The sequence below is a fragment of the Culex quinquefasciatus genome, chromosome 3 (assembly GCF_015732765.1).
Source record: "Culex quinquefasciatus strain JHB chromosome 3, VPISU_Cqui_1.0_pri_paternal, whole genome shotgun sequence".
NCBI lineage: Eukaryota > Metazoa > Arthropoda > Insecta > Diptera > Culicidae > Culex > Culex quinquefasciatus.
The window spans coordinates 3,066,183-3,093,186 of NC_051863.1; the positions used below are offsets into that span (position 1 = coordinate 3,066,183).

Genomic DNA, 27,004 nt, shown 5'->3' on the forward strand with positions numbered 1-27,004 from the left:
ATAATCGAAATACATAAAAAATACTTTAAAATATTTTTTTTTTTCGAATCACGTTAATTTAAATGTAAATGACAAAATAAACACAGTCCGACTGTAATTCCATTCCAAAATGTGTGCATCTATCTATCGTGTGTAGACCTAGGCACACAAACTTGGAGCTTGGTAAACTTGACCACCCAGAACCAGCCCAGATGACACAAAAGGGTGGCGGAACCGGGCAGTAGGGTGGGGTCAGATGCATTAAAATAAAAACGACATCCTCGGCACGGAAACGGTGCAGTTGCAGACCGGATCACCCGTCAAGCGGAAGGAACTCCTGGACTCTGGGTGTAAGCGGAATATAAGCTGCCGAGAACCGCAAGAGTGTGTGGAGAGGAAAAAAACTCTGGATTATAAAAAAAAACGAAACTGCAAGGAAGTGAGTAAATTTTGCATGCGGAATGTGTGAAAAGGGGATTCAGCTGGAGCAAATGTTCGTTCAGTTTATGTAACATGATGATGACTGAAATTACCGTTAAGGGTTAATTTTCAGTTTTAATAAGCTTTGGAAAATCAGAATCGAAATCAATACATTATAAAACTTAAAAAATCTTATTTCCGAACAGTTAAATATTATCGTTGAATTTACAGAGCTCAGTTACACCACGGTAGCAACAGTTGTGATAAAATTATACCATTTTTCGGCTCAACCAACTGTAAAGGATTAAAATACACTCGTTGGGGATTATTACTTCCACCGAAAATTCTCAGTGAACCGAAAGTAACGCTCAACGAGGAACTACAATTTATGCACATTTTTTCATATGATTCCGCGAACATATCCAGGATTAATTAAAAATGAACTGTTGCGTTCGAAATCTCATTAAAAAAAAGCGCCATCGTACTTTTTTGGATAGCAAAAGATTTATATTTAATCAAACTCTTACTTGGTACCTACTTTGAAATCTGTTGAGAGCATTAATTTGAGATTCTAATTAGAGTCAAGCTTGCAGAAATCTTTACCGACTTTGTTCATTTTCACCCCCAGTTTGATTCGGCCATCATCAGCTTAATAATTTAATCGGATCATAAGTGGAAAAGAAGTAATCACACGAATAAAGTGAACTCTCGGAAGGACTCATAATTGCGGATAATGCTTTCGACTTGTTAAACTTTTAAAAGCTTCTCCGGCAACCCTGTAGGGTTCGTGTTTTAACTTTTTTTTTATAGATTTATATCTATATTTTTTCAAGGAAATTAATGTTGAGATTTTCAGTTGATTTTTTAAACCACAATTGTGTTTTTATCAACTCGAAATCTAAATCGAAAAAAAAAATCTAAAACAATATTAGACAGAGGGATAAACGATGTTACGCTTCCGTTCCATTTACATCACCGAATTACAAACTTTTGCTCCGCCAGTCACCCTTGGGACCAAAATTTCCCTTTCCTTAGCAAACGATGATGCTTTCGGCATCTTATTTCCAAAGGCAAAAAAGCACCATTGCGATTGCGACTTTTGTTAGAACGGAAAAAAAATTTGTTATTGTACAAATTTTGTGAGTCTTTTTCATAAAAAAAATCAATAGACTTTCCTAACAAAATTTTAACTCTTCAGATTTATTTTTTTTACTGTGCATAGACTCTAAGAAAATGCCACCTCCCCGGTCTCGAATGATTGCTCCACAAAGGACATATGGAGCAAATTGAAAATTAAATTTTAATCACTTTTCGCGCGCTCGCTCGGGCTTTTATCTCTGCTCTTGGGGTTCGTTCTTTTGCCTTCCAAGTTCTCCATGGAGGAGAGTCAACGGGTGGCAAACAGACCGACAGACAGAAGTCGAACGATACTGAATGTGAATGTGTACTTAACTGTCTATGATAAGTACCTTTTTGAGAGGGTGACGATGAAATTTCAGAAATATTATATTTCGAAAAAGTTTAGATCTAATCGGAACTCTAACAAAAAAAAACTTTTTTACTTTAAAAAAGTGCACAAAAATTACCCAATTACCCTATAAGTTCCCACAGCTAGAAGAATCACAGCCCAGAAAAGCTTCCGTAGATTCAATCACAAAAAGTGTTATTGAGAGGTGGAATGAAGAATAGAACAGCTTAGGTGGAAGAGAAAGGAAAAAAAAGGGGAGAGGGCAACGATTGATTGTCGATGCAAGGAGTTTCACCCATTTTCTGATTGTGCGAAAATCGTTGGCTTTTCTCCTGGTGGTTGGTTCAGTTCGAGTGTATTGGATTGGAAATATTAAATAGTCGACTTTTTTTTTTGCTTGTCGGTTTAACTCAGAAGATTTGCTTGAAATTCTAGGAAATTGTCAGTATATTTAAAATCTTTCTTTATTGGTTTCTAGCATTCACCCAAGTTCTATATGAACAATTTCAATGAAAGCTAAAGATTTAAAGAGCTTGATTTGAAAGTTTTCTCATGAAAAATTATAAGATTCCTGTCGAGTCCTCAATAATTTTACATAATAGTATGGCCTTGCAAAGATTGAAAATAATTAATTAGAGTTTTTATGAGTGCCAAAAAAATACAAAACAGGATGGCAAAAAATGCCATCTTTTGAGCTAAGGCACAAATTAATTTAACAGTGTTGCAAATTCGATTAAAAATTGTGCTATAGTTAAATTTGTCAACTTAATTCTAGTACTTTTTGAATTGAATGAATCTTTGTGTGAACAGTTTTGAAAAACTGTTGTCGCGATCTTCAATTCTGTCTCTCCTCTTTCTGTCCTAGGTTAGCTTAATATTTCTCGCCGCAAATTGCCAATAAAGCAAACACAAGTTGGTAACAATCCAATTGGCAGCTGTGCTCAGTGCACAGTGTTCGGATTGGCAAAATTAAGTGGAATAAATTGATAACTCCTTTATTTGACGTCCTAGCCAAATGGTGGCTATCTTTTGAAGTTAATAACAAACAGTGTGACGACTTTCCAGGGTGTCCACCAAAAACTAACTTTGTTGGATGACGTTGTAGGGCTTTGCTGTCTTGGGCAAAGTTGTAGCGGAGAAAATTTCATGAAAGTTTGTCCAAGACGCCAAATTTGTAGCTCTTAATCAACTCGAGATATACGCCATTATTGCAAAAATGATCTAAAAATGCACTTTTTTGGTGATAACTCAAAATGTTAGCATTTTAGCGGCCTACTATTTTCTGAAGAGTTGTTTATGACATAAAATTACACATCTTTGCCAAAGACAGCAAAATGTTTTAAGTTTTTATTGAGGAGTTATAACCATTTTTGTGTGATTTTGAGCCTATTTTCAAGTTGCAAAGTTTTCAAAATGGCGCATTTTGGCGCAAAACCGAACAATGCACCTGAAAGAACACATTTTCAACTACATTTCCTGGAAATATCTCCGTGTCTATCGGTGTCTATTTTTAGATATCTCAATTTGAATTTGACGGTTTTTAATCAATTTATTTATAATTTTCAAGCGGAATCTTACTGAAAGCGTGGTAATAATCAGTAAGTTGAAGGGTAATTTAATCGATTTTCATGGAAAATTCTTTGTCTATGAAAAAACGCCAACAAAGATGTGTAATTTTATACCATAAACAACTCTTCAGAACATAGTAGGCCGCTAAAATGCTAACATTTTGAGTTATCACCAAAAAAAGTGCATTTTTAGACCATTTTTGCAAAAATGGCGTATATCTCGAGTAGATTAAGAGCTACAAATGGTAACTTTAATGTAAAATTGTCTGGAGAATCGACTCTCGTGTTCGGTTTTTGCGTCCGGGAATTCGGATCATGACGTTATTTCAAGTTTGTTCTCACTCTTCAATTCCAGACATGTGGGCTCCCAGCGTTGGTCGCCCTCGGAAGGCTTTCGCTAACGTACCGAGTCGTATGATTGGGCCGGAAAAGGGTTTGCTATCCTGTTGTTTATGTAATTCTGTAAAAGTTAGATTTATTTTGCTTAGTTTACAGAGAAATCAAAGGGAGTTTCTCTGGTGGAAAATTTTCAAGAATACTGCTTGAACACCACAATTCACGGGTTGAGATACATTGGAACCATAAGTTTGTCCCTTTTTGAACGGTGATTCGTTTTGAATTTGTTCTAATCTACATCAGCTTCTGAATGTTCTCTTCCAACCAGGCTCTACTTTTCCGTCTCGTTCGTGCTGGTGTCAATTCTATCAATCTACTTCATCACCAGCGTGTACCAAAAGTGGCAATCGAACCCCATCATAATCGGCCTGAACCCGATCGCCACCCACATCCGCGACATTCCCTTTCCGGCCGTTACGATCTGCAACATGAACCAGGCGAGACGCGCGGCGGCCGAACGGATGGCCCCCAACAGCCGGGAACAGTCGCTGCTGGAGAGCATTTGCTCGCTGGACGGGGAGTTTAACGTTACGAACAATTTCCAGGGGAAGTGGAGCGTTGTGAAGGGGCTGCTGCTGAATGCGACACAGCCGTGTCACAGGATGATCGTTTCGTGTCGTTACGCGCAAAAGGTTCAAAAGTGTATGCACATGTTTTCGCCGGTGCTGACGGACGAAGGACTGTGCTGTACGTTCAACAGCGTGGATCAGTCGTTTATGCTAAGGAATTATGACGCGGCCTCGAATACGGATTCGAGTCCGGACAGTCCGTTCGAACCGATCGAGTGGATTCCAGAGGGTGGATATGTTGGTGTTATGAAGAACAATAGCTTTCCTCGGCCAATTGCGGGACCGGGGGTGACGATGGGTTTGGCGGTCGTGCTGGACGCCAACGTGAGTGACTACTTCTGCTCGTCGACCAGCTCGTCCGGGTTCAAGTTGTTGCTGCACAACCCAACGGAAACGCCCAAGATGGCCGAGTACGCCAGCTATATCCGGGTAGGCACTGAAAGTCGCGTTGTGGTAAAGCCAAAGATAAGCGACGCGTCCTATTTGATCCGGAAGGTTTCCCAGAACCAACGGCAGTGCGTTTTTGCGAACGAAGCGAATCTGTCCTACTTTCGGACCTATTCGAGGAACAACTGTGAGATGGAGTGCGAGGCGAGGCTTATTCTGGAGTATTGCGGTTGCGTGCTTTACTACATGCCGAAGGTTCAAGAGGATGTGAAGATTTGCAGCAAAGCCGATGCCGCGTGTTACGAGGAGATTAAGGCGTCGATTGCGTTTACCGCGAACACGAGCTTGAGATGTTCCTGTTTGCCCGGTTGCTTCGAGATCAGCTATTCGATGGAGATCACGTCGGCCAATTTGTGCATTGGAAAGTTTAAGATCAACGAGAAGCTTATCACTCAGACGGATGCCTATGCGAGGTTGGTAGTTCAGTCTTCAAATTCTCCTTAACTTAAATCGACTTTACTTCAGGGAAAACATTGCCCTTTTGTACATCTACTTCACCGAGACTTACTTCCGAAGCTTCACCAAGGGCGAACTGGTTGGATTTACCGATTTCGTATCCAACATCGGCGGACTGCTCGGCCTCTTCATGGGCTTTTCACTTATATCTCTGGCCGAGCTGCTATATTTCGTCACGCTGCGGCCCTTGTTTGCCAGACGGCGCGAGCAAAAAAAGCGAGAAGGTGCTCGCGAGCGAGAATTTAATGTTTTCTACAATAGTGTTGTAAAAAATCTGTGTATTTCTATCAAACTGCCCGAATAACGTTGTAATTTGATTCCTTTAGTTCCAGGTGCCTCAAAAGCCGCAACCGGCCACCGTCCACTTCGCCGACGAGGTCAACCCGATCAAGAACCTGCCACAGCAGGTCAAAATTTTTATCGGTTCACGATTGCAGCAGGCAGCCGGCTGGATCGAGAACGTTATGCGAATGCGAAAAAATCCCATTAATCGGAAGGGTGGTTCGACATTTCCCTTCTATGAGTAATCTAATCAGTGGGGAATTTCTTTCCAACAACTAAGCACGTATATCATAACAGTAAGAGCAACGTTGTGATTTATTGTTCCGCGTGAAAGTGTTTCTAGCACCAGAGTACACCTGCAAAATCGGTCTTTATCACAGCGATTTTCATCCGAAATCATGTTCCGTCCCGCGAATAAAATATATTTCTAATTTCTATTGCTACAACAGTGGTAAAATACCTGAAAGAATGTCATTTATGCGTTCGAGACTAACTGTGCAAGTTGTAAAGAGCAATACAGAACAAAAACTGCAAACTAATTGACTACTTTTGTTTGGCAATCTGTTTGAGTGTGCTTCGAAGACACTACTTCACATACTTTCGGTATGTTTCATCCATCACGTAGTCCACTCCGTGGTCGATCGGGTGAATGATGAACGGAATGGCCAGCAGTCCGATCGCCGTGGGTCCCCACTTGCGAAGCGGACCCTTCAGTTTTCCCGCCGAGAGAGCCTTTTTCGAGATCCAACAAATTCTAAAAATTTGCACCAACGTGAGAAAAATTTAACAAACATTTACAAAAAAAACGCTAAATTACCGATTAATGGTGAACCCTGGAATAATCACCGAGGCAAACATTTGCCAGAGCAGGGTGTCACCGGTTGCGATTGCGGCCCCACGTGGCCCACCACCGAGGGCTTCCGGTTTCTACAATTACAAATACCCCCATAAGCAATTCTAATCATAACATAAATTCCTTCCTCACTTACCGCATACTGTTTTCGCGATTTGTCCGCCGTATCGGCCAGCACGTAACCGATCGAAACCGCGTACGAGGCGTGTACGAAAATCTTCTTGATGATCGGCCGGAACGCCTCGCCGACTTCGTTTGCGTAACCTAAAAACAGGCAACAACAGCAAAATAATCAATCAAATCAATGATAACACCTAATTAAACCGATTCCCCCACATAAGGATGATGTAATAATTTTGGCGCCACTTTGGACGACACTCACCCAAATAGCGCACGGGAGTGTCCCGGTACAGGTCCTTTTCCGTGACGGACATGGCGGCGCGAGGCGGAGTGATTGAGCAAAATTGTTGTTCACGACGCGAGGGAATGCAGTTTCCAAGGTTGTATTAATCGTTAGGAAATCCGATAACTTTTCGTTACGATAAGCACCGATTCGAACACGACGGGTAAAGGTTTGGCAAGGAACTGGCAAAGAGAGAGCGAGATTTGTTTGTAAATATTTAACAGCTGTCAGGTGCACGTGACTGACAAGAGCGCTGCGCAGTGTTCCCAGCCATTCAAAACAACGGGAGCGGTGATGGTCATGAAGGATTTTTGATGAATAAAAATTCACGCATATTTCCAGAGTTATTTTTTTATAGATAAATAAATGTTCTAGAGTTTAAGCTCTGGGAATCCCTATTTCTAAAGTACATTTTCTAAATCAAAATCTTGGTTCTTTTTATTGAGCTCGAAACCATACTAACTTCAAAATACATTGATTCATAAAATCATTCAAATCTAAAATAAATTTTCAAAACAACCTATGAGTCAAATATGTTTCCTATGCAGATAGGACCTTTTGAAAATTTAATAGAGAAACTTATTGTGCACGGAATTTCCGCTTTTTATTGGGTTTTGAAAAGGCTATTGTGTGTCATATGTTTACAGGACCTAATAAAAAAAACTGTAGATGTACAAAAAAAATACTGTAACACTAAAAATAAAACTGCAAAAATCTTTTTTATTTGGATCAATGATTTTATTTGTTTTTAGTGTTGAAAATTTGTTATGTCCTTGTTCATTGGGCTTTCCCTACAAAAATCAAAAAGCTCTTCTTGTCCCCAAAGGTTGAAAAAGGCTGTTCCCGGATAGAGGTTTGTCCACATGTTTGTCCTTGGGATTGTCAGTCTCAGTTATCCAAAATACTTTTGTCAGGGGTGCTTTTCTTTCAAGAAGTATTGTTAAAGTGCAAAAAAAAGAAAAGATTTTGCATTCTAAGTCCCCTAAAACAAATAAAAAAACAACTGGGTAAACTTTGTCGAAGAAACCAAATCAATCTTTTCTCAAGATAAATAATGTCATACTTTTACATTCCCATTTTGTATAATCAGGCCCCAAAATTGTATGGAAAAACTAATTATGTAAAATTGGTTCTTTCAACTTAGGGAGTGCATGACAAAGCTTTATCCAAATCAAAAATTGAAAAAAGCGAAATCGTAGAGAAATCACTAGCAAACTAATCTTGATTTTAAGATTCAATTATGTTATTTAAAAAAAGCCAATTATGGCTTAAATTCAGCTTTGAATAGAAAAACTGCAATATACAAAATAGATTCATGAATTCTTGAAAATTATTGATATTTCAGGTGGAACAATATTGTCATGCCTGAAATATTTGTGAAAAAATGTTTGCGTTATTGTTTTGAAAAATATACTTACATTTTTTTTACAAGTCTGGAGGTATTTTTGAAAAGATTTTTGCTTTTTGGGTGTTTTTAATACCCCTGACTCAAGGTGGTTTCAAAAACACCCAACAGGCAAAAACTGGAAATTTCGTTTATTGGACCTTTTCAAAAAATAACTCTAGATTAGTGTAAAATTGTAAACGAAATGTCTATCCTGTTCTTTAGTATTGTCGCCGCGGCACTAAACCGAATTGAGCAAATTTAACTCTCGCGACGATTTTCTGTCGCGAAATATCTGTCAAGCATGTTTAAGTGATTTCGAATCAGTGTGTTTGCTTTTTTTGTTTTGACGGCTTTGGATGATGAGAAAAACGTCTGCCAAGGAAATGGAATGCTTTAGATTAAATTATTGTTTCAAATCTTGGTTTTCAGTACTACTACCACTAGAACTGTTTCATTTGGGGTAATTTATGAAGTTCAGTCAGTTTCCAGCTCCAGGAAAAGACGCAAAGGGAAAAAGTCTTGGTTAAGTTGCTGATTACGGATCGATTACCGTCTGAATAAAACAAAAATAAGTGGCCTCATTGTCGAGGGACCTCAATCCGGTCCGTTGTGTCCTCTCACCGGGAGAGTTTTGCCGATGCGGGATGTTGCGGGTGTCGATTGAATAAGCTCTATAGCGTCAAAATGGGAAGACCCAGCCACCAATTTGAAAATCAAAAGCGCCGTAATTGTACTCTCCAAGCTAGACATCATGAAATGGTCTATCCGGATGATCGAATCCACGCTCACAGAACGATTTCCGGTAGATTTTCGTGATCGATTCCATGCTCCGTGTAAGACGCGGCGCGAGTCTTGTCGCAGCTCAACTGGCGACATTTCAGTTTGGTGCCGCGGCGAAATTTTGTTTTGGTTTCGCGTGTGACATTTGAGGTACACTCAGAAAAGAAACAACAAAAAATTGCTTCGCGAGATGAAAAATACTCGCGCTGTTATTTCGATTTATTTCAAAAACCACAATAATGTAGACAACTGACGTGAGCAGGATAGACTATTTGTTTACACATACATTGGCCCATTTCCGTTGTCTTGCTTGATTTGAGCCCAAATACCCAAAAAAAGACAATGGAAAAAATGATTATCTGAAATGAATTTTTTTCGAGGACTTCGGAAAATAATGCTTTTAGGCTTAGTGTAAAAAATATAATTTAACTCAAAAATGACGTACTTCTCGTCACAGTATCCTGATGCAAACAATAGAGTTATCTACGTGCGCATTATTGCGTGTACGTACACGAAAAAGATTGAGGTTAAATTTTGTACCCGCCAGCAAAACAAATGGGGTGCTAGTGTGCGTGAGTTTGGGCTTAGATAACTCTACGATCTAGCTCGAGTTGTCACCGCAATGCGAAATATGTTGGCTGACATATCGGGCGGTCAGTAAAAAAAACCAACTAGTAGTCACATGACAAAAAAAAACTTTTACTAGAAAGCCATAGAGCTTTATGACGTTTCGCGTACACACACTAGCGCACCATTTGATTTTGCTGGCCGGACAAAATTTAACCTCAATCTTTTTCGTGTACGTACACGCAATACATGCGCACGTAGATAACTCTATAGCAAATCTGATGCGAACAAATTCGAAGCTGCGATGTAAAAATTCTTTAAATGTGTTGTAAATTTCTGACTAGAAATCCTTATGAAAATTAAATTCAAATCTGGAGTTTTTTTTTTTAAAGGACCAATAAACCAAATTTTCAGATTTTGCTTTTTGGGTGTTTTTTAATACCCCTGACTCAAGGCGGTTCTAAAAACACCCAAAAAGCAAAAACTAGAAATTTGGTTTATTGGACCTTTTCAAAAAAAAAACTCCAGAAATTATCTATCAAAATGTTTCGTGAATTAAACATTTTGTGCCGTCACCTTTGGTCGCTCCCCCCCTCATGTTTTCACATTCGTCGTGTTGGCAACCGTGCTTTGTTTTCATTTTGCGCCTTCACGCACACAACCAGCTCCGATCAGCCGTTTGCGGCCGTGCGAGCAAGATGGCACGGCGCGCATGAATGGGACGGAGCGAGATTTTTGTGCAATTCATTGAAAAAAGTACAAACAGCACAGGGCCCACACACCAACACAGCCTGCTGCAGGTCACAGCCAGAGTCAGCCAACAGAAGTAGAAGTACTTTGTGTTGTTCAGCAGCCGTTTTTCGTTCGACGCGTAGTTGCATGGTTGAAAATCGCGAAAATTCGTCGGAAAAGTGCATTTCAGAAGGTTAATTTTGGTGAAAAGTTGCACGACGCGTTCGCGGGATTCGTTTTGTGGTGTTTTGCGAAGAAATTACGCGTGTGAAACAGGTGAAAATTGCGTTTTAAAAGTGGGGATACTTTTTTTTCCTTTTGCTTTCTGCCAACATCCATCTTTAATTCGACGACGATGGAGGTGGCTGCTTCGATTGGTTTTACCTTTGACGTTTCGATTAAAACTAGGAAAATGTTTGGAAGAAATTTCCAAAACAACTAGCTTTTTTGAAAATATTTCCCCTCCAGAAAAAAAACTCGTGCTTATAGCGAAATTTTCATGTTCAAACACGTAAAAATTGCGATTTCGCCAGCCAGGGCTCCCATTGCAAAATTTTCTCCTTCAAACGTCTGCTGCAAAACGGTGAATTAGTTTCGCGCAAACAAAGTCGGAAAAATAGTGCACTCTTGGAAAAGCGCAAAATTATCAGTGCGTGAAGAACGTCGGGCATTTTATTGAGCCAGCAGCAGCAGTGAAAACCTTCGCGAAAAAAAAGTGCAAACCAAAGAAGAAACAGCCCCCCTTGAAAGATTATACACACAGAGTAGCAGCACCTCAACACACCTCGAAAACGAAACAAAAACACAACACAGGCTGTGTAGAAGAAAAAAAATCCATTAAAATCGCGCACACACGCGAGAAAAGAAGAAACAAAATCGAAAAAGGAAGAAATTAATAAAAACATTCGACCTTACAGAATGCACTAAAACACAAAACAAACGCGCGCGTACACACACACACACGTTGGTCATCCAGTCTGCTTGAGTGTGTTGAAGTCGACGTCGCGCGACCCACGACGACGACGTTCTGATTCTGCTCCTCTTTTTGCTTATTTTTGCTTGGTTGGTGTGTGGAAATTAAGCGCCAGCCACTCGTCGTTGTATGAAAGGAGTGTGGGGTTTTTATAGGTTCTACTACCAACAGCACAGTGGACTTTATTTGCATCTCATGTTACCGCAAACAGTTAAAACAATGAACACGAATGAATGACCGATGAAAGGCATTTGTTTTCTTTGAAAAAGTTGCGATCTAGGCACAAAGGTAGTCCATAGTTCAATGAGTTTTATGTCTTTTTGAATCACAAATTTTAAATTAAAGTCCTCGACCCCACTTATTCGTATTTCGGTTTTGGCTGCTTCAAATTATTAAGCAAAACGTGATCTTTCCAAACACTGACGAGAATTTCAAGTGACATAGAATCAGAATTGCGCATCCCTTACACGGACGTGAAATTCATGTTCCATGTTTGTAGAATTTAGTATTATCAGAAACAGCAGAAAGTGTCGAACAAAAAACCAAGCAGCACGGCATTGCGGTGTGCTTGATCCGTACTTCAGTCATCGAAGCTCTGGTGAGCAAGCAGCATCATCACACGGAGAAAAGTCAGTTCAGTCAGTCATCCCTTTTCAGAGCCGCAGAATACATCACGAAAGAGTTGTTCTTGTCTGCCAAAGCATCTTATTTGGGGCTGCGCACTAATTTGGTTCTATGAATTTAGCTTCCCCTCTTGGGATGAAAGATTCAAGTACCTAAAAGCCGATGCATCCTGGAAAACTTCAACAATCCCAAAAAGCTGAACCTGAACTGTCCTATGTCTTACGGTTATGTCTTTGACATCGTTTCTAGTGACACATTCTCCAGGCTAGTACATATATCATTTCTGCAATTTGAAAACCAGTTTGATTTTTATTTACAAAATCCAATTACGGCATTCGATTCAGCAATAAATTGTACGTTTATAACTTGAAAAAGTCTGTCGATTTGCAGAGCAGAATCGAAAAATATTGAAACAATAAAATCTGCAACTACAATTATCACTGAAAAAAACAAGTCAGGGTGAACACTCAAATCCCATTTTCAAATTCCCGACTTTTTCCAGACTTTTCCAGAATTCTCAAATAATAGGCATTTCTTATCTAAAGAATGATTTCAAACAAGAAAATATCTATAAGAAAAGTCAATATTAATTACCGGAAAAAAAATGAAATTAATTTAAAAATAATCCAAATATAGGCATTTTTTGTAAATTCAGAAACTAAACAACAATTGAAAAAAACTTCACAAATGGAACTTCATTATTATGATTCAGAGTAGAAACACAAACAATTAGTCTTTAAAAAAATATCGAAAGTTCAACAATACTTATAACATTCATGTTATTTTTTAAATTGGCAAAAGTTTTTGATACTTCGTTTCAACTGGAAATGACAAAAATTTAAAGATAATTGAACTTAAAATTTCGTTCCTTTTTTTAAACTTCATCATCATTTTAAATCAAAGAATGATTAAAACATAATTGCTGAAATTATTCATTCAACGGATTTAGAAAAATGTCAAGAAATTCATTAAAAAATTGCCTGGTTCCCTTTTTAATTCTGTAATTTTTGATATTGATTTTTTTAAATCAATGTTAATTTATTTAGTGGTCAGTATTTAACTGTATTTTATTTTTTGAATGAACATTCAGTTAGATATGATTTTATGTTTTACCACTTATTTTGAGCAAAATGTTTGAAGATTTTTTTTTAAACAGTTTTGCAATAACTCTAAATTTCTTGGATTATTTTTTTGCAATTTCAAAATTGCAAATTTTTATGTTTTCAAAACGAAAAAAAGTTTTTATATTTTGGATTTTATTCGATAATTAAGTTTTCCGAAAACTGAAAATCAAGCTTTATATATAGTAGTAATTTAACCATACTCACAAAAAAAGTTTAACGCAACATAAAAAAACATATTTTAATTACTTAATGAATTTAGTTAAACAATTAAAAATATTTACCAAAAAAACATTGCCAAACTCAAGTTGGAATCTGTTTTCAAATATTCAATCTATGTGACAAAATGAAATAGAATCATTATTCTAAGCTGGCCATTAGTCTCTATTTTTATATTAGTTTTTCATTAATTTTACCTCTTGTATGATTAACAAAAATTTATAGAGATCATATGATTCATGAAAAATATTATGAAGATCTGTGTCAAAGACTCCAATATTAATTAAGATTTTGAGTGTCTTAAACAGCTTTTCCATACTAAAATATATTGAAATAGTGAAAAGAATCTTAAATTTATAGTAAGTTATTAAAGCAGAATTGAGTGAATTCAATTTGAGAATTGTACAAAATATTACAAAATTATTCAAGAGTTAATTTTCAATCAAGCATGCTTATAATTCCCGACTTTTCCCGACTTTTTGACAAAAAATCATAAATTCCCAACTTTTTCCCGATTTTTTGCGGATTTTGGCGAATTCCCGACTATTTCCCGACTTTCCCGATTTCCCGACTTGAGTGGCCACCCTGTACTTTTCTAAGTTTATTAAATTGATTCAAAATCAACACCACAATGTTCAGATAGGCTTTCAAAACTAAATTAAGCCCTTTTGAAATGTTTTCATTGTATTTAATATTGTTCAAAAATCTTTCTCAGAAATCATAAACCACGTGGACAGTTTTCCTTAAAATCACAACCCAAAAAAAAATAATGTGTTGGTGTTCTGTTAAAAGTATGCGTTTGAATATTAATTTTTAAATAAATTTTGAAAAACTAGAACAACGTCGAATAACGAATGCATAGCCAGAATCAAGTCAACATTCATATCCACTTTTCCGTGATCTTAACACTGGTCGTGGTCGGCGCCGGTATTGTTTAGCATGATAGCGGCCCTTGAAAGTTAAGAAGTGGCGTTGATTGGTGATCCTACATTTCATCTTTGGGCCATGGAGTAATTTGTTGAGGTCCTGGTCAATACCGGAGTAGCAACTATAGACAGACACTAATGCTTATTTAATTTAATCATTATCTAATCAGGACGAAACAAAAAAATGAGATATTTATTAATTGATTTCTTCAGCCCTTTTTGGATACTGTCTATTCTTATTTGTATCTTATTTTTGGAATGATTTATATGTATGGCACAAGAAAGCAAAAGGAAAATTTGGGTCATCGGTAACGTCGCGGCTCGCTCTCTTCGTTACAATGCCAAATTGTGAATCCTGCCCGAATTGGCTCCTATGGGTGCACATTATTCATACCGGGTTTCTCTCTCTGCATCCGCCAGCAGCCAGTCTGAACCATAGTTTGTACTCACAGAGTAGTGTTCTCGCAGTGTGTCTGAAACCTCGCCGAGGATGATGACGCCGACGACGGCGTCCAACGAAAAGCAGCGACAAAAAATGGTTACACAATACTGGTATCGGAATGGAATTTGAGTGTTGTGTTGTTCTCTGCGATAGTGCGATCCGTTCCAGCAGGCCAGCAGCGCAGTCATGAAGCGATTCAAGTGACAAAAATTGTGTTTGTGTCTATCAGTTTTGGGGAAAATTAAACAATCGAAACAACCACAACAGCGACCATTCTGCTGCGACCGGGAGAGTGAGTCACTGAGAGTATTGATTTTGACAGGCAGAATAAAGAAGCAGAAACTACTGTGGAGTGCTACCGAAAAATTCGTTCGTCGTCGGGCCCAAGAAGAGGAAGCATTTGTCAAGGAAAACTGTGGAAGAAGAACATCGCCCTCCGGAGAGTCGCTGGCTGTCTAGCAGCATCAGCGAACTCGCGTCGCCGTCTGGCGCAAGAGAACCAACCGCCACCGCCGTCACATCTCTTGCCCTGACCTCTGAGGTAATTCAGTTGCTCCAATTTCGGCGAGTCGGTCCACCAAAGAGCGACCAAAAAGTGCTACGTCACGCTTTTCCGTCAAAATTTCCAAGCCTTTGTGAGTGAAGTCTAGTGAAATTCGTGGTCCCTTTTTGGCTTTGGGGAGAGAGGGGGGGACAAACGTCATGAGTGGATTATCCTGGTAAATCCCACGCAGGAAAATTTGTGTTTTTGAGGAAAATCTCGTGCGTGGAAGTCACTAACCTTCCGGCGGCTTTTTGTATCCAGAAACGATACGCGCTAGCACGAAAAGAAACCGCTAAAGGTAAGTGTGATCGACATTTGTATGAAAGTGCCGTGTCTATCCGGGTATTTAATTTAATTAGCTATGCCAAGGGGGTTTTACAACTTTCGTTTCACTAACAATTTTAGTATGACTCAATTTTCAGTGAGCTTGCACAACTGAAAAAAGCAAATAAGCTTGTAGCTAGATTTGTAATGTATTACCTCACATAACGCCGTTGTTTCTGATTCTCGTTGAATTTAGTGATTTGTTACTTAAAAGCAAGAAGGAGAATATCCACTGGTTTTTAAATATTACCAAAATTTCCTACACCACCTCTCATTTTTGTCGAGTTTGGTAGTTTAGATGCTAGACCATTTATTTTATTTCGGGAAAGCTCATCACTTACGGCATGTCCACGCATCCTTCCTCTCTGGTAGGTTCTGTGAAATGTGATCCGTTCACAGAATCCTTTCCGCGGTAAAAACAACGCAGTAGAGCTGGCCGCGTTTCGTGTGTTCTTGGACATACTACCATTATATGTATTTTTTTTTTTTTTTATTCCTGGAAAATGATTTCGCGGAGTCTGGATCAATTCAGATGAAACATAAACCTCTAAAATAAATATGTAGAGTTTTTTTAAAAGGTCTTATAAACAGATGAAATACAATAGTTTGTAGGACCTTTAAAAAATCTCTAGATAAGATCAATTTTCTACGAAGTCGGGCAATTTTTATTTTTTGATTTTTTTTTATTTTTTTTATCTGGCTCAAATTTTTTGAGGGCTTTCCTAATATGTCCAAAGAAGCCATTTTGTGTTATTATATGGGTAAATCAAAAAAGACTCCATACAATTTTGGCAGCTATCCATACAAAAATGCTACGTAAATTTTCAAAAATCTGGTACAGCGAAAAAAATCTACCGATTTTTAAAATATTTTTTTTTATCAAAAATTCAATTATCCAAATTACTTTTTTTTTATTTTAGACAAAAATTGGTCGCCAAGCAATGTTTTTGAAATCTTTTTGGAAAAATAGAAATTTTACTTGATTTTTTCCTTCAGTTTTTCAAGGGGTTACATACATGTAAATGGGTTAAAATGTCTGAAGTTGGTACGAGCATACATTAAAACTCTTTTCAAATTTTTTTTCAGGGCATTAAAATATACATTTTTATCTATTACCAAAACAAATTTGAAGACTATTAGTTGTATCATTGCCGAGATATAGCTATTTGAAGTTAGCTATTTCTAAAAACGATATTTCAACATTGCTTTTGATGAAGACTCGTTAAACTGGTCCTGTGTGCATGACGAAGGCCGATTTTCAAAAAGTTTATTTAAAAAAAAAGATAAAAATATTTTTGTTGTTTTTTATATAAAAAATCGTCTTTTTTTTATTTTTGTGTTTTTTTTTAAAAGCAAAATTTTAAAATCGAGCTTCGTCACGCACACGGGATAAATCTTTAGCGTCTTCTCCCCAAATTTCAGCCAATTTGGTCCATCCCATCTCGAGATATCGTGGCACCCGTAAATCAACTCGGTTAGAGAAAAACGTTCACAAAGTTTGATAGTTCGCTTTGCGCATTGCAAAATTTTGCACTTAAATCTAACTCAGTTCAGTCACGAAATATCTTCATTAAACTTTCAGGAGTGATTGAAAATTATCTTTCTGGTGGATTAATTAAATTTTCTGTATTACCAAATTATTTGATTTTCTACATGTATGTAACCCCTTAAGTTAAATTTATTTAAACAATCGAAAAGAACTTTTGGATTTGGTTCACCGTTTTCAAGATATAGCAAATTAAAAATAAATTTGAACCAAAAAATTCCAATTATTTTCCAGTTCATTCCTTTTTTAGGGTTGAGGAAATTTTCATTAAAATTGTCTAAGAGACATTGAAGATTTAACTTTACATTTGAATGAAATGGAGCCGTAAAACTCGAATTTGTTTTTAAAAGTAAGAAAACAATAGTTATAAGTAAGAAAATAAATAAGAAACGGAAACCATAGTTTTGTTCATGATTTCATCATTCGAAGAATCACACAATCCTTCAGACATTTACATTTCTTTTACTTTTTCTCATTTCTTTTTTAATTTTATTCGGTTTCAAAGTTCTCCAGAGGCTAGGGCAGGGTGGCCACTCAAATCGAGAATGTCGGGAATTTGAGATTTTTCTGACAAAAAGTTGGAAATTGTCGGAAATCTCAAGCAAGCATGTTTGAAAATTATTTTTAACTCTTGAATAATCTTGCAATATTTTGTAGTACCATTTTCTAATTATTTTTTCTCAATTTGAGTCGAGGGACATAAAGTTCAAAAATTTTTTGCAACGTCCTTATTTCACATTTTTGGAGTTTTTTTTAAGGTCCAATAAAACAAATTTCCAGTTTTTGCTTTTTGGGTGTTTTTGAAACCGCCTTGAGTCAGGCGTATTTAAAAACACTCAAAAAGCAAAAACTGAAAATTTGGTTTATTGGACCTTTTAAAAAAAAACTCCAGATTTAACTTTTAACGGTTAACTTAAACATTCAAAAACGATTCCAAATTGAGTTTGGCAGTAGTTTTCTTTGTGGTTAAATGTTTTTAAATGCTTAAAAATATTCATGAGGTCAATTTATTTTTAAAACAAATTTTTGATTCCCTTCCACTCTTTTGTAGAATGGCTAAATTACTACAGATAAGGCTTGATTTTAAGTTGTCGGTAAACTGAAATATCGTATAATATTCAAACATTTTATTGCTCTGAATGAAAAAAAAAATGTTAAAAAAATGAAATGGAAACTTACCTGCAAATAAATAAATTCAAGAAATTTTGGTATAATTATTTTAAATCGATCAATGCTTAACGCATTAGTACAACATTTCGCGTAAAATTAGTTGTTCAAAAAAGGACTTTTCATTGAAAAAATTTGATCAACATTGATTTAATTAATCGAATATAAAAATTTAAGAAATAAAAAAGAACACGGTAGAACAATCTTTTAAACGAATTCCTAGATATTTTAAAATTGTTTGATAACTGAAATACTAAGTAATAATGTTTAAAGCGTTCTTTAATAATAATTTTTACTTAAAATTAGATTATAATTTATGTTCATCTTCATCTTTTTACTATCTCTTTTTTCATATCAAGTAAGTGACAAAAACTTTATGTTTGGCAATTTTTTCAAATTAACATTGAATTTATAATGTCAAGCTTTTGATTATTTCTGACTGATTGTTTATGTTTTCTCTCTTTGTAAAAAATAAAAATGTTTTAATTTTTGACGTCTTTTTTAATTTTTATTTTCTGGTTAAGTAATTTGTATTAAAATTGTTGATTAATTGATGATTGATGTTGTTGTAATATTTGGTATCGAATCAGATAAGATAGATAGATAAGAAATGACTAGTATTTGAGGTTCTGGAAAAGTCAGGAATTTGAAAATGGGATTTGAGTGGTCACCCTGCTAAGGGCAAAATAATTATTGCAATGAATCTTATTTTGCAACAGTATTATTTCGAATTTCTCACAATAGGGGAACTATACCCTTTCTCAGCCTATTTATATCATCGGCCTATCAGCACTTTAATAATGAATTACAGCTTTTATACAGTGTTTTTGACTGTTCCAAAGTAATAAATAGCTCAAATAAAAGTGAGCAAGCAACTCTCCATTGTTGATACATCTAAAAATGTTAATTTAATAGCGGAAAACAGCAAAAGTGATGAGAATTGGTCGAACGGCTTAGAATGATTAAAATGGGTATATTTCCCTTTTCCAATTTAAAGATAATCCCCAGTCATCATTACAATGTTTCAAAACTTCATGTGGCAAACATTCGGATACAGGGTACCCAAGGAGAAGACGAATCCGGCACAAACTGGTATAAAGCATTACAAAACAAACCAAATGACGAACATCTGCCTTGGACGAATCGTATGACTTCCCTTGCCGTCACACAACTGCTGCTGCAGCAATCCAATGCAACTCTCGCGCGATCGCCTGACTCGGTGCATACACTTATCATACCCCCACACAGCCAGACATGAGGTATAATGCTCTTTGTACTAACTACTAACTACAGACTATACCAGCTCGTACCAATACCAATTTCGATGAACTGGTACTGGTGCGCGCCCATGCCAAGACAGTCGTCGTGGGGTCGTCGTCGTCGACGGAAAGAAAACTCCCGCGAATCAACGCACTACTACTAAAGCAGTATCTATAGGGTAGGTGTATTACTGCGCGCGCGACACATCACCACTAGCACTAGCTTAGTCCGCCCGAGAAGGCATTCGACCTTGCTGCGAACGTGATTATGTTTTCTAATAAAATATTAGCCGTGTAGGTATATCCACTTCCACATCGACCGTGTTCCGCCAAGTCGTGGAGTTGAGAGTTAGCGTTCGCCTTGTTGACTATCCTCCTGACTTGTTTCGTGCATTATGGGACCGAAAATGGGCCTTTTCCGATTCCAGCAGGCAATACCTGACGCTGGGTCGATGTGACTCTTTTATTTGAAGTCAATTCAACTTTCAATCGACATTCAGCGATTGCACGTGTGTTCAACTTCCTGTACGACGACGACGACGACTACGGAGGTGTCTCTGAGTTGTTGTTGCTGTTGTTTCTGGTTAGTGAACGCAGTGCTAGAAAAACAAACAAGGCAGCAAAAGCAGGTTTAGTGGAAACGTTTTACACGTTTTGCACTAAACAAGCAAGCTGGATTATTCCAGTTCGAGGAGCGGACCGAGGTGTTGATACTCGTGGCTGTAGCTAAAGGAGCACTTTTTGCATGAACTCTGTGGTATATAGTTCATAGGATTATGAAGTGATAAGGGTGGTCTGCTGTATGTCATTCAGCAGGATTACCCTAGTTTCTCATAGATTTAACTGATGAATGCCAGTAAATTCAAGCTTTTCATGGTATTAGAATCTTTTAAAATCCTCCGGATAAGTTGTGTTCCACAGTTCACATTATGAAAAGTCATTGGAATTCAAGTTGAAGAATGCTGTCTCCTCCCGTATACGAGGAGGTCGTAATGCCGCCGCCAGGTTTACATACGAGCAGAAGCCATCGCTAAACGCGACGTTGCTGTGCTAAAGGTCGTGTTTACATTTGCTAAAAATAGCTTTGACATGACACTGAGAAGAAAGGAAAGCAGCAGCGGCAGCTTGCGTATGCATTTTTGTGCACTCTACCGTGCCTCATACTGGTACTGAGTGTGTATGGTGCAGATGATGAATGAACACAGACGTCACGGTTGTGGTCTCTCGGCGCAAATAACGGTTGAGGAAAATATTTTTATGTTTCTTGAAAAAAATCAAATTTGGAAATTTAATTTAAAATTACATGAAATGAGTTTCAGCAGCAATGAAAAAAATAAGAATGAAAATAGTTTAAATTTTTTCAAAATTTATTCTCATAACAGTTATTTGCAAAATTGCAAATAACTTCCAAAGTTTACATCAAAACTACCTGAAAATTTTTGACTTCAAATTGTAAATGGAGAAACGAGTAAAAAAAATTATTATTCAATATAAATTGATCAACTTCTTGGATATTTTTTTTTCTTTTTAAATTTTGTTTGAAATTTGAAGCTCAAGACATTTCCTTTTACAGTCCAGACTCGATTATCCGAAGGACTTTAAAAAATCATTTTTGATAATAAAATCTTCGGACAATCGAATCACGTTATTTTTCGTTGTCTTATATTTGATTGTCGAGTATTTAGAAATTTTAAATTTGATAGGCAAACAACCATTCAAATTTAACGAAATATTCGAATTTTATGTTAAAAGCAAGAAAAAAAATAATGATTCGATTATCCGGGTTCACGGATGCAAAATATTTATATTACTCAAGATAAAAGTATTGTTACGCTTTCTGTTGTTATTTACCTGATACACGGTAATTTTTTTTGGTGATTTATAATTTCACTTTTTGTTACTAAAACTTGATTTGCAAAAAAAAAAACACTATTTTTATTTTTTTTTATTTTCTGATATGTTTCAGGAGACATCAAATGCCAACTTTTTGGAAATGCCCAGAACGGACTAATAATCTTTGACCGAGTTATGATTTTTTGAATAAAATCGAATTTGCAGTCAAAAAGTACTTCAGTGAAATTTTGTTAAAGTACATTGTTTCAAGTTACAGACATTTTTATGTAACTTTTTTGAAAAACGTCGCAGTTTTTATTTTTTTTAATTTGTGCCCATGTTTGCTCACTTTTGAAAATAATATTTTTGAAAAGTCGAAAGAATTTCCTATATTTTTCTTTTTTGAACTTTGTTGATACGACCCTTAGTTGCTGAGATATTGGCCATGCAAAGGTTTAAAAACAGGAAAATTGATGTTTTCTGAGTCTCACCCAAACAACCCACCATTTTTAATGTCGATATTTCAGCAACTAATGGTCCGATTAACAATGTTAAAAATGGAACATTCTTAAAATTTTCCGGTCTTAAAATATTTTCATATTTTTTTCAATTTTTTAAATCAATACTAACATTTCAAAAGGGTGTAATTTAATAATTTTCATATATATTTTTTTATGGACAGCTAACAAACTTGTATGGAAAATTATGAGCAATTCTCTGAGATTTCGGTCATTCGATATTTTTTGTATTTTTTTATCCGGCTGAAACTTTTTTGGTGCCTTCGGAATGCCCAAAGAAGCAATTTTTCATCATCAATTCGTTCATATAATTTTCCATACAAATTTGGCAGCTGTCCATACAAAAATGATATGTGAAAATTCAAAAATCTGTATCTTTTGAAGGAATTTTTTGATCGATTTGGTGTCTTCGGCAAAGTTGTAGGTATAGATATAGACTACACTGAAAAAAAATGATGCACGGTAAAAAAATATTTGGTGATTTTTAATTTCACTTTTTGTCACTAAAATTTGATTTGCAAAAATACACTATTTTTAATTTTTTTATTTTTTGATATGTTTTAGAGGACATAAAATGCCAACTTTTCTGAAATTTCCAGAATGGGCAAAAAATCTTTGACCGATTTATGATTTTTTGAATCAATACTATTTTTTTCAAAAAATCGAAATATTGTTCGCAAAAAAATTTCAGCTTCATTTTTCGATGTAAAATTAAATTTGCAATCAAAAAGTACTTTACTGAATTTTTGATAAAGTGCACCGTTTTCAAGTTATAACCATTTTTAGGTAACTTTTTTGAAAATAGTCGCAGTTTTTCATTTTTTAAAATTAGTGTCCATGTTTGAAAAAAATATTTTTGAAAAGCTGAGAAAATTCTCTATATTTTGCGCTTTTGAACTTTGTTGATACGACCCATAGTTGCTGAGATATTGCCATGCAAAGGTTAAAAAACAGGAAAATTGATGTTTTATAAGTCTCACCCAAACAACCCACCATTTTCTAATGTCGATATCTCAGCAATTAATGGTCCGATTTACAATGTTAAAATATGAAACATTCGTGAAATTTTCCGATCTTTTCGAAAAAAATATTTTCGGCGTAATAGTGAAAGTTTGCCCCGTTTAAAATGTTAGTCTTGATTTTAATTTTTTGAAAATTTTTTTTTCGAAGAGATTGGAAAATTTGACGAATGTTTCATATTTTAACATTGTAAATCGGACCATTAATTGCTGAGCTATCGACATTAAAAAATGGTGGGTTGTTTGGGTGAGACTTAGAAAACATCAATTTTCCTGTTTTTTAACCTTTGCATGGCAATATCTCAGTAACTATGGGTCGTATCGACAAAGTTCAGCAAAGCAAAATTTAGAGAATTTTCTCAGCTTTGCAAAAAGATTTTTTTCAAAGGTGGGCAAACATGGGCACTTATTTAAAAAAATTAAAAACTGCGATTATTTTCAAAAAAGTTACCTAAAAATGGTTATAACTTGAAAATGGTGCACTTTATGAAAAATTCACTACAGTACTTTTTGATTGCAAATTTGATTTAACATCGAAAAATGAAGTTAAAAAAAATTTGCGACCAATATTTCGACTTTTTAAAAAAATCAGTATTGATTCAAAAAATCATAACTCGGTCAAAGATTTTTTGCCCATTCTGGAAATTTCAGAAAAGTTGGCATTTTATGTCCTCTGAAACATATCAAAAAATAAAAAAAAATTAAAAATAGTGTTTTTTTGCAAATCAACTTTTAGTGACAAAAAGTGAAATTAAAAATCACCAAATTTTATTTTACCGTGTATCATTTTTTTTTCAGTGTAGTCCATATCCATACCTACAACTTTGCCAAAGACACCAAATCGATCAAAAAATTCCTTCAAAAGATACAGATTTTTGAATTTTCACATATCATTTTTGTATGGACAGCTGCCAAAATTGTATGGAAAATTACATGAACGAATTAATGATTGAAAAAAAAAATCTCGAACCCCCCCCCCCTTTCGTGGACAATTGTCCATACAAAAAAAAATCTTTTTGTCTTTTTGTATGGAGCGTGGACAATCGCCATACACCCCCTAAAGTGTCCACGTGGTTTATGGATGGTCCCAAGGCACCAAAAAAGTTTCAGCCGGATTAAAAAATACAAAAATTAAAATTAAAGAAAAAAGTCCGATTCCGTAGAGAACTGCTCTATATGGACAAACTAATGATGCAAAATGGCTTCATTGGGAATACCGAAGGCATCAACAAAGTTTCAGCCGGATTGAAAAGCACAAAAAAATTAAATAAATAAGACCGATTTCGTAGAGAACTGCTCAAAACTCTTAGATTCTCTATGTTTATAGGACCTTTTCAAGTAAAACTTTAGATATGTTTGTTGAGAATTTAATTTTCAATGATAAAAAGTGAAGGAAAAGAAATATGTAAGCTTTGCCGAGAAACCAAATTTATAAAAAACAAATTGAATAAATTTTCATCTTTATAGAAAACGCAGAGACTTACCTTCAATGTATGTTACGCCTATAGATAGGCAATTTCGCGACCTCAAAAAAATTTAGGACCAAACATAACCTTTAGAGCAAAGTTTGACGAAAATTAAAGAGGAAATAGGGCAACTTTTTCCGATGTCGTGTGAGTTGGCGGAGAATTACTTAGGTTTAAAAAGTGTGATTTAAAGTAGGGGTTTAAAGCGTTTTACTTTATTTTCTGAATATGCCGGATGACAAACTATGTAGGGGTTTGCTGAAGATAACAAATTCATTAAACTTTTTTTTTTTTCTAAAGAAGTCCCTCAAATATCATAATAACATATTTTAATAGACAACTACAAAAACGTTTTGCCTACCACATTTTCAAAATTGCTAAACTGTGTATTCTGAAGTAAAGCGAAGTAAACAATTGCACCAAGAGACCACAACGCCAACGACATGCAGTTGGCTTGCAGTGTGTGGAGTAGCGTTTTACTGGTGGTCGTACACAAAGGTTCTGCGGTAACTTAAGCAAAGCAGATGTGGTACCATTGGAAAATGGAGCAATTTTTCCGACCAAGAAGGTCGTTCCGAAGAAAAACCCCCGTCTGTAAACCAAGCCCAACCCCGACCGCCCTTGGCGCCATCAGCACAAGGGTTCTCGTGGGTGAGGTGTGGCGAACCTACTTTAGCTGACACATTGCAAATTCCCTGGTGGTGCGTTAGTGCTTGTTCTAGAGTAGACTGACACACTAACCAGCAGGTACTGGAGTAACTCTTCTTTTTACATGGCTCGGGTAGGGTGGTGTCCGTTTTCAAGTTTGCAGTTTCGCTGTTCTTGGCCGTAAACACTAGTACGGGTGTGCACAGGTGCACGAAATGTGTGCAGATTAATTCGGACGACCTTGTACGAGCTTGACCAGTTGCTTTTTCCTTTCGTGGAATCAACGACACCGGCAAAGAGTTGAGGCAGAGTGACCTAGTTGAGGTTTTGCTTGCAGTTTGCGAGATTCATTGCTAGAGAGGAAAAAATCACATATTTTTAATATTATTTATAAAGCTACGGTTTTAAACTTATTTTAAACATTGTATGCTACGAATCAACCGTTGCCAAATCAGCAACCTAACTCCCACGCCAATTTACGACCATCAAGTGCAGCAATCTCCAACTTCAACCTTTCTCCACATATAACAACTGCATCCAAACTCGTGCCAAACGAGCAGCTAAACGTCTAGACTTTCTATCTGTCTGGTGCTGGAAGCAGCAGCAACTTTAACGACAACCGCGCCGACGACATGCCCGGGAGGCTGCGCCCTTCGGAACTACCGCCGTCGCCCATTAGGAGAGGTGGCAAAAAGCGCTAATAAATTATCCGACCCACGTTTAACTCTTTTTTTTTTTGCGGCAGTGGTGGCTCAGCCTGTTTAACATTCCGCAAATGCCTAATTCAATTTAGCACTGGAAAAATGTGAGGGGAAAGAGGGTGGGGGGGAGCTCCATTTCTGCACTCTTTACTCAATAGATGGTTCAACAGATCAGTGGTTCTTAAACTATCTTAAAAAAGAGATAAAAGGTAAAAGTAACTATATCCAAAACATTGAAGTCTTTTCAGTGCCCGATAACCTATTGTCTTACTAACCTAGCCTCAAAACAAGTTTCTTCATATAACATCCTCCAAATCCATGTTCATTAAATTTAAAAGTATAACTCATTTGGTTATTTGACTAACAAGTTGCAAAAACAAGATTTTTTTTATTGATACCTGTCAAATAGGATCTTACGGTATTACTTTTCAATACAAGTCAATATAGTTTTGATTTAGGCGGTGAATTGACTTAAGGGGTTACATACATGTAGAAATCGCAAAAAAAATCAAATTACAGAAAGTTTAATAAATCCTCTGAAAAGTTGATTTTCAATCACTCCTGAGATTTTTATGAAGATATTTCCTGATTAAACTGAGTAAGAGGCGATTAAGGCTCAACATTTTGCCATGCCTGAAGCGAACTGTCAAACTTTGTGAGGGGTTTTCTCAAAACACCGAGTTGATTTACGGGTGCCACGTGTCTCGAGATGGGATTGACCAAATTGGCTGAAATTCGGGGTGAAGACTCTCAAGACATATCCCGTGTGCATGACGAAGGCCTATTTTAACCTTAAAAAAACAAAAATCAAAAACCGACGATTTTTATATATAATCTTTTTTTAAATAAACTTTTTGAAAATCGGACTTAGTTATGCACACGGGATTGGTTTTACAAGTCTACACCAACATTTTTATTTTGCCAAGGCAGTGTTGAGATAGCGTGGCACCCGTTTTTTCAAACTGCTAACTTTTAATAGCTATATCTCGACAATGAAATTGTCTTCAAATTTGTGTGGCTAATGGATGGAAATGTATATTTTAATGCCATGAAAATAAATTAAAAAGAATGTTCATAAAATGAAATTGTTTATGAATAACAAAGAGACGAGTTGTTCCTTTTAATTCCGCTATATATTTTTAATATCTTGACAGATATGTATTTCGTCTACAACTTGCAGACTCCATCAGTATTCTGTTCTCGACGGAATTAAAAAGAACAACTCGTCTCTTTGTATTCATAGTAATGCATTCTGCTAAAACGCTCATCCAAACCACAATGAAATTTTTGTCGATTGTCGACATGTATCTGGTTGATGTGCACCGTTAAAGGGTGATTTTAATAAGCAAAATTATGCATGTATCATG

General features: G+C 36.3%; 3 protein-coding genes across 12 annotated transcripts in view; 2 read left to right on the forward strand and 1 right to left on the reverse strand.

Moving 5' to 3' along the window:
* The first annotated feature begins 279 nt into the window (after nucleotides 1-279).
* LOC6039001 (pickpocket protein 28) lies at nucleotides 280-6,954 on the forward strand. 4 transcript variants are annotated; one of them, XM_038265079.1, is made up of 6 exons: nucleotides 280-418; nucleotides 3,791-3,868; nucleotides 3,931-4,039; nucleotides 4,100-5,260; nucleotides 5,313-5,568; nucleotides 5,630-6,954. In XM_038265079.1, exons 2-6 carry the CDS (start codon nucleotides 3,793-3,795, stop codon nucleotides 5,828-5,830), a joined length of 1,803 nt encoding a protein of 600 aa, XP_038121007.1. In that variant the 5' UTR covers nucleotides 280-418; nucleotides 3,791-3,792; the 3' UTR covers nucleotides 5,831-6,954. The 4 variants fall into 4 exon arrangements, with proteins under 4 accessions (XP_038121007.1, XP_038121008.1, XP_038121009.1 ...); XM_038265080.1 differs by having other exon boundaries at nucleotides 5,313-5,565; XM_038265081.1 differs by lacking the exon at nucleotides 5,313-5,568.
* LOC6039000 (mitochondrial fission process protein 1) lies at nucleotides 5,877-7,055 on the reverse strand. The gene is made up of 4 exons (XM_001848630.2): nucleotides 6,821-7,055; nucleotides 6,575-6,702; nucleotides 6,403-6,512; nucleotides 5,877-6,339 (listed from the first exon to the last, which is right to left on the reverse strand). The coding sequence occupies exons 1-4, from the start codon at nucleotides 6,870-6,872 to the stop codon at nucleotides 6,171-6,173; spliced, it is 459 nt and encodes a 152-aa protein (XP_001848682.1). The 5' UTR covers nucleotides 6,873-7,055; the 3' UTR covers nucleotides 5,877-6,170.
* Nucleotides 7,056-10,375: 3,320 nt separating this feature from the next.
* The window catches only part of LOC6038998 (myotubularin-related protein 3), a 42,107-nt gene continuing 25,478 nt past the window's right edge, over nucleotides 10,376-27,004 (forward strand). Inside the window, exons 1-2 of one of the 7 annotated variants that reach the window (XM_038258803.1) lie at nucleotides 10,376-10,583; nucleotides 14,591-15,454. The gene's annotated coding sequence lies outside the window, so the exon portion shown is untranslated. The remainder of the gene's footprint in view (nucleotides 10,584-14,590; nucleotides 15,455-27,004) is intronic. The other 6 variants (XM_038258802.1, XM_038258804.1, XM_038258805.1 and 3 more) reach the window with 6 other exon arrangements.